At 27.8% G+C, this 7,455-nt stretch overlaps 1 protein-coding gene across 1 annotated transcript; it reads left to right on the plus strand.

Moving 5' to 3' along the window:
* Positions 1-3,340: 3,340 nt before the first annotated feature.
* Positions 3,341-6,129, plus strand: LOC145186820 (small ribosomal subunit protein eS24-like). Its single transcript, XM_090096635.1, has 4 exons — positions 3,341-3,418; positions 3,736-4,011; positions 5,697-5,807; positions 5,898-6,129. Exons 1-4 carry the CDS (start codon positions 3,416-3,418, stop codon positions 5,898-5,900), a joined length of 393 nt encoding a protein of 130 aa, XP_089952761.1. The 5' UTR covers positions 3,341-3,415; the 3' UTR covers positions 5,901-6,129.
* Positions 6,130-7,455: the final 1,326 nt, after the last annotated feature.

Genomic DNA, 7,455 nt, shown 5'->3' on the forward strand with positions numbered 1-7,455 from the left:
TCAAATCTTTTTTATATAAAAGAATCTGAAATCGGGACAAAGTGCTAGGAACAAAAGTCAGGCCAAAGTACTAAGCTTAAGGGGACCCTGGGCCAATTAAGAGCTTGGGTTTTAATTTTATTTTTTCTTTTCAAATTTATAGTATTGCTATTGATACTCAAAACAATTTTCTTTACTAAATATGCTGGGTGATTTTCACAATAAGTGACTTTATATAAAAATATTTATTTCCATTTAATGGGTGACCCCCTTCCCCCTCCTAAATGAGATAAAAAGTAACAATCTTTTTTTAAAGACTTTATGTATTAAAAAAATACATATTTAAATATGAAAATACACAGTTTAAATACGAAGAAATCTGTTTAAAATGCAAAATTAGATTTTTTCGCTATAAAACTGCTGTGCTTATAAGTTAACAGCAACCGTAATCTAGATGTTTCGCTCTTTTTTTTTCTTCAAGGTTTTCATTCATAGTATGTAGCAACTTCAACCTTGTTTTAGATTGTTTCAAGACACAACAGAATGCAGACTTTATAGTTAATTTAGACATTTACACTTGGTCACAAAAACCTCCTTTACAATTTTGTTATTTTGAAACTGCAGTAAATGTTTAGTTTAGTGGTCGGAAATTAGGTAGTTAAAGAGGGTAACGCATTCCGTTATATGCAACAAAGTTTATTTTACTTTAACTGGTAATTAAGCCACAGTTTACTTTACTCATAAAACGCTGCTCAAAAGTTTAGCACACAGTAAAATTAAATTAGTTTTTTTCTTTAGAACTTAAAAAATAGAAAAGATGAAATTTTTAAGTTATTTCAAATACAAAATTTATTTTTTAGAATATTTAGAATATGTTAAGAGAAAAAAAAAAGAAAAATAACAAAAAAAAAACTATTAAACTTTTTGGAATAACTTAATCATATGTAAAATAAGAAAAAAAAGCTACTCATAAGTTTAGCACGCTAACTCTCCTTAAAGCTTTCAAGGAGAGTTTTTATTTATTTATTTAAAAAGTTTATTTAAAATTTATTATTATAAAAGTTTTATTAAAAAGATTATTTAAAATTATTTATTTAAAAAGTTGCATCATTGTAAATTAAACTCTCTTTTTTGATAAAATATTTAAAAAAGTAATATGTAGCATTTTAAAAGCTCGTTTTAAATTAATTCATCATCTTTGCTTAATTTTTGTCTGAAAATTTACCATAGGGAAAAAAAAAAAAATAAGCCAAGAAATCAAACGGCTTATACTGCAACTATATTCTATAGACGCATGTGTATTATGTCTTAAAAACGTACTTAACTATATTTTTATAGTGTATTTCAATAGATTATAAATAAAGTATCAAAAAATAATGAAAATTATTATAAATTTGAAAAGAGGTCAATCATAAATTAATTAAGTTCAAAAGAAAGCTGGCTACTTTCTATAGACACAATTTACATTTTTTAACAAAACTATTAAAAAAAAATGTTTTTATCACATTTTTAGTACTCGATTGGACCTTTGGAAATTTGAAAAGAGGTCAATCATAAATTAATTAAGTTCAAAAGAAAGCTGGCTATTTTCTATAGACACAATTTACATTTTTTAACAAAACTATTAAAAAAAAATGTTTTTATCACATTTTTAGTACTCGATTGGACCTTTGCGCACAATTACTTGATAAATTTGTTTTGACATACTTCCCATCAAGTTTTCCAGCACTTTTAGCTCCGAATCCTCTCAGCATTCTGATACCGCTACTTTTAGCTCTGCCACAGAGTTATATTGCTTCTGGTCAGTATAGATACGTCTTACAATGATTCCCCAGATGTTTTCAACAAGATTCAAATCTGGACTGCGCGCAGGCCACCACATTAGCTCAATTTTTTTAGCTTCAAACCTTAGATTTCTTTGGTTTCCTCTTCATTATTGCATAATCTGTTGGATTTTTCAAGAAATTACGGATAACGTGATCTGATCTCTTCAATCTTCTAGCTATTTCTCGATTTGGAACTTTTTCTCGATGATAAGCCAATATTTGACCTTTTTTAATATTGGTAAGAACCTTTCCTTTTGGCATTTGGTTAAGTTCAACTTAATTTCAACTCACAAAATAAAAAACACTGCAGAATATAAGAAGTTTGCGACAAAACTCGTAAAAACTTTAGTACGTCTATAGAAAATTGCCACATGAATATTAAAAATTTAATTATTTTAATACAATAAAGACAATTAATAATCAGATGCATAATGGATCATTGTTTTCTTACATAAACTTGTTCAAAAGTACCGTTAGAACAATTTTACTACCACTGTAACACTTTAAAACCGCTAAATTCTTCATGCGTCTATAGAAAATGGTCGCAGTGTATTATTGCCTTAATATAGGATGTCACTCTAATATTGAAATATCTCGAATTTTAAATTGTTTCACCTTTGTGCGTAAGTAGAACTATAGTCAAATCTAACGAAACTGGTTACGAAACTGGTAATAAAGCTTACAAAAAGCGTTCTGGATAACCAAGCTGCTGCCAGAGCGCCATTATTAAAACTAACACATAAGCGTTAAACTTATAAGCGTTAAACTTATGAGCAGCTTTATTTTCTTATTTTATATTTGATTACTTTCTTCTTTTCTTTGATTTTCTTTTTTCTTTTAAAATATTCTAAATATGCTAAAAAATAAATTTTATATTTGAAATAACTAAAAAGTTTTATCCTTTTTTCTATTTTTAAGCTTTGAAGAAAAAAAAAAAATTTAACTCCGCTGCATGCTAAACTTTTGAGCAGCATGCAGCGGAGTTAAATTTACTTTTAAACTCTAAATCTAATCTAAATCAAAACTTCCTATTTTATACAGTGTAATAGTTTCCGTGCTATAATAAATATTACTAAAGTTCGAAAATTAGTAAAGAATTAAAAAAATTTTTTTTTTTAAATTAGTATTTCCAAAATTTAAGAATTAACGGGAAATTATCAAATTTATTGAAATTTTTTCAGAGACATCTTTGTCTAAATATATATACAAATATTTTATTTCAATTTTAGAAAGACATATGCAAAGGCTTCGATATTGACACAATGTTGAGCCTGGAAGTTAGTCTATTACTTAGTACAGGTAGTTGCAAAATAAATCTTAGATTTACGCCCCATATTTTTTAAACACACGAAGATTTTTTTCTCCTAAATTAAATCCTCATATTGATGAAAAACGTTTTTAAATTTGACGATTAGATAATTTTTTACTTTATTTGTCATTCAATTTCATTACGCAATGTTTTATTTTATTACCCCTTCCCCCCCCCCCCCCCCGTCATACAACGCAGTTTCTGACCATGGAATTTAGAGAAATTTCGTTAAATGTAAATTTTATCCCACTTTTACGACGGAACCGAGGAGAAGTGTTCTTTTTAAAATCTCGAGCCAAAAATGGTGGGTAAATATCGGAGGAAAAATCTCCAACTTACCTTGACATGTAATCTGTTAATATCTAATCGATCTTTAATAATGCTTTCAATTTTTAACAAATTTCATTTTAGTTCTGTTTTGAGTATCTTATGTAGCTGAACCTTTTTCAATAATATTAGATATTTCAAAAAATTAGTAGCTTAAATTTAAGACAAAATCAGTCACTTGATTCTTAGCTCTGCAGACAATGATCTTTTGAATTTATCGTTCTTCCTCATTCTACTAGAAAAATTTTTATATCTAAGTATTTGCTGTACTATTGTTTTAATACTGTTTTACAGGCGGACACTGCTACCATCCGTACAAGAAAGTTCATGACCAACCGTCTGCTCATGCGACGTCAGATGGTCGTTGATGTATTGCATCCAGGAAAAGCAACTATTCCACTAGTTGAAATCAGGGAGAAACTTGCACGTTTGTACAAAACCACAGCTGATTGTGTAGTTTGCTTTGGCTTCAAGACAGTATTTGGAGGTGGCAAAACAACTGGATTTTCTTTAATTTATGACAGTTTAGATATGCTTAAAAAGTTTGAACCTAAGTACAGACTTCAAAGAGTAAGAATCATGTTTTACTTTTTTTTTTTTTTTTTGAAACTTAACTTCTTTACTGTAATGTTTATGTGAAATACATTTTTCAAAAAATCACGAGTGAAGTTAAATTCTATAACAAACTTTAAGTGCTATATGTATTTTGTTCAATTATCTTTCATTTCTTTCTCTGAGTTTAAAAAAAAACCAACAATAAATTCACATCACTTTCTCTTATAAAAAAAATTTCTATATGCTCGTTTTTTTTTTGTTTAACAATCTTTGATTTGTTCTAATTATATTAGATCATCAGTGCTACTGCACTTCCCCCTCCCTATATTTATGACCAATCATGATAGACAATTTTATGCTGATTAGGAATAATATAAAAACATAGGTCTTAAAATCAATATAAAGTACTCTAATCTGAAGTTGAATGTATAAATCTATAACAAATCACTAATATTCACCATTCAAAGTAAACAAACTTTTTTTTTCAAAAGTAAATGGTTCATAGCCTGGTTTTTACTTTTAAAAAATGTCTTTTGGTTTATTAGAGATGCTGATGTTCTTACCAATCTAATCAGACAGACAAATAGCTATATAACGTGTTACTCTTATGAAATGTGATTCCTTTTTGTGAATTTTAATTTTTTACTGAATTACTAGTGTTTTTTTCAGTAATTTTTGTTTTTTTATTAAAAATAAAAAGTAGTTTAAAAGATCAACTTTCATTAAATGACAATTGAGCACTTGTTCTTTGCATAAAATGTTCTTTATACATTTCTGGCTATAAAAATTACCATTTTTGACTTACATGATCCAAGCTGTTAGAGCATTTATTGTTGGTGTTTGAAGAGCCATGATGAAACTGAAAAACCTTTTATATGACGAAATAGTAAAAATAATTTTCACTGAGGGTTAGCTTGAAGTATTAAATGGAAGTTAATAGTTTTAAATGTATATTTTTGAAATATACATTATTTTAAATGTTTTATAGTTCATTGTTGAATGCTCAGTAAATGAATTTTTCAACTAATTTCATAAAAATTTAAAAAATTATTCTAGAGAAAGCCAGAATCTCCAATTAAATGAAATTGGCGTGATAATTAAATACCATTAAATTCCCATAATGTTATATTACTCGAAATCTGATTTATAAAAAATAAAAACTAGACAAATACTTTTAAAAGATAACTTTTAGACAAATCATCATTTCTCAAAATGACAAATGTTAGTGTTTTGTTGTACATTTCTTGTACTTTCAACTTCAGATAAAGCGTCTTACATTGATTTTAAGACCTATGTTATTATTTTATTCTTAATCAGCATAATTTTGTAGCTCATAGGGTTTCAGTTGGCTTAAAACCACAAATTCCTTTTTTTAAATTGACCTTTTTACAATATTAAGTAGTTAGAATTTTTCCCTTATTCTGATAAATAATTTCTTTATTACCGGCTAGTTTTTATAATAACTATACTGCAGAAAAAAGACACTAGTCATTCAAAAAAGAATTGTTATACTTTTCTTTTAAAAACTATTTTTATTTAAATTAGATTACTGAAGGCAATTGCAATTACCTTATTTGTATAAAAATTTGTATTATTCTGCTAAAGTGCTAAGTGAATCTGTTTTTAACTAAAAGAGCCCCTCTAAAGTTCTTTGCTAAATCATGTTCAAAATGTTTACTAAGCTTTGTATTTTTGTTTAGCATGGACTATATAAAAAGGAAAGACCACCACGAAAACAAAGAAAAGAACGTAAAAATAGGACCAAGAAAGTTAGTGGCACAGCAAAAGCTAAAGTTACTGGAGCGAAGAAAGTAAGTTATAAATATTTTAAACTCTTTCCTTACTTTAAATGCAGTCTTTCTATTGATGGTTTCTTTAAAATGAATTATTTTTTATTTTAGTAATTTGGAACTTCTCTGGAGGCTTATGCAGTTAAACAAATTAAAACAAAAAATTGATGTTTTTTTTTTCTCCTTTCATGCAATTTGTTTTGAGGCTCCTAGATTTTCCCTTAACATATAAGTCTTGGTTCTAAACTTTTGAATTTCCCTTTTTTTTTACTTTTCTGGAGATAAATCTTAATTAAAATCACCAGGTTATTGAGCCAATATGATTTTATCACGTAATAATTTATAGCCTAGAAGTTTTTGATTGTTTCCTTAGACAGCCTAAGCTGTAGTGCTTTTCATGACTCACAAACTAATTAGATGAACTGCAATTCCGCAAAATTGGCAAGTAAGCTGTGAGTCCACTTACTTCTCGTCAGTTGTCATGGCATAAACTTGCTGCTCGGATTTAAGTTAAAATAACCGAAATTTATGTCAAATAAACCTGTAAAGGCTGTTATTAATGCTTAAGATGGATGTATACATTCTACGCGTATTTAAGGTGCCCTACTAATAGACCATTTATTCCTTACATGTGAATCTAATCGCCTGAACCGCGCTAATTAAGTGTAAACTAACAATCTCTGAAACCACTAGCTTAACTTACAATCTTAATTTAATGCTGTAGTGCTCTCCATCTAAGATTTAATTAATAGTAGCTATTTAGCTTTAGATTATAAATTTAAAGTATTCTTTTGAAATTAAACCTAATTACTATTTAACTTGTATTAGTTCGACATGTTCTTGGTCAATGATTAAATTAACTTCCTATTAATTTTGAACTAAGAGTATTAATCTTCGACTAAATTATAAGGAGTACATGGTTTGAGGAATGCTCCAGATATGACAATTGACCATACCGTACTAAAGACAATTTTGATAAAGTTATGTACAAGGTACATATTTCCACGATTATAAATTATATACCGCTAAAGTAATGCAATCCTGATTCTTTTCTTAGATCTATCCAATAAGCTAATATCGCTTATATGTATAGCATTTATGTTTCGACCATTAATAAGAGGGTTTTAATTGCTTGCACCCCGTATGGCACAACGTGTTTTAGTATCTACTGAACTTTTTTTTTACTATTTAACCGAACCCAACAGTTCATTAACTTAGTAAAGAGTAAATTTTTTCAAGCAAAAAACGCAGAAAGTTTAAACAAAGAACTTTGATGTTCCTTTGATTCACAAATTAAAAGAGCTACATACTTTTTTTTTGCTATCTACAAAAATATCAATTAAAGAGAAACTAAAGTCTGTGAACTATCCTAACATCTTGACCTTAAACAAGAATAAGCAAAAAGCACCACCTTAGAGCTTTATGAAAAACAAATGTGACCTAAGCGTAAATTTAAGATATTTATTTTCTTCCTTTACTGGGAATTACGCATTGCGCAACTTAAAAGATTCATTATCAGCATAATTCGCTCTTGTTGACTGAAAGAAATTTTTATAATTTTGTCACCAGGTATTTGTTTTTTTATGATTTTTGAACTAAAAATTTTTTTCGAAACCGTTTGAAAAAGAGTTCTTTGGTTTGCTTAGTAATAATTTTTTGTTTGATAATA

This window comes from Hydra viridissima, unplaced genomic scaffold (genome assembly GCF_058129835.1).
Source record: "Hydra viridissima isolate aposymbiotic clone 2 unplaced genomic scaffold, HvirCarnegie_v1 scaffold_8, whole genome shotgun sequence".
NCBI lineage: Eukaryota > Metazoa > Cnidaria > Hydrozoa > Anthoathecata > Hydridae > Hydra > Hydra viridissima.

Excerpts from the sequence above, each read along its gene's own strand:
- LOC145186820 (XM_090096635.1), top strand. Across the intron at positions 4,012-5,696 it reads CTAAGTACAGACTTCAAAGA|CATGGACTATATAAAAAGGA; the intron begins GTAAGAATCATG and ends ATTTTTGTTTAG.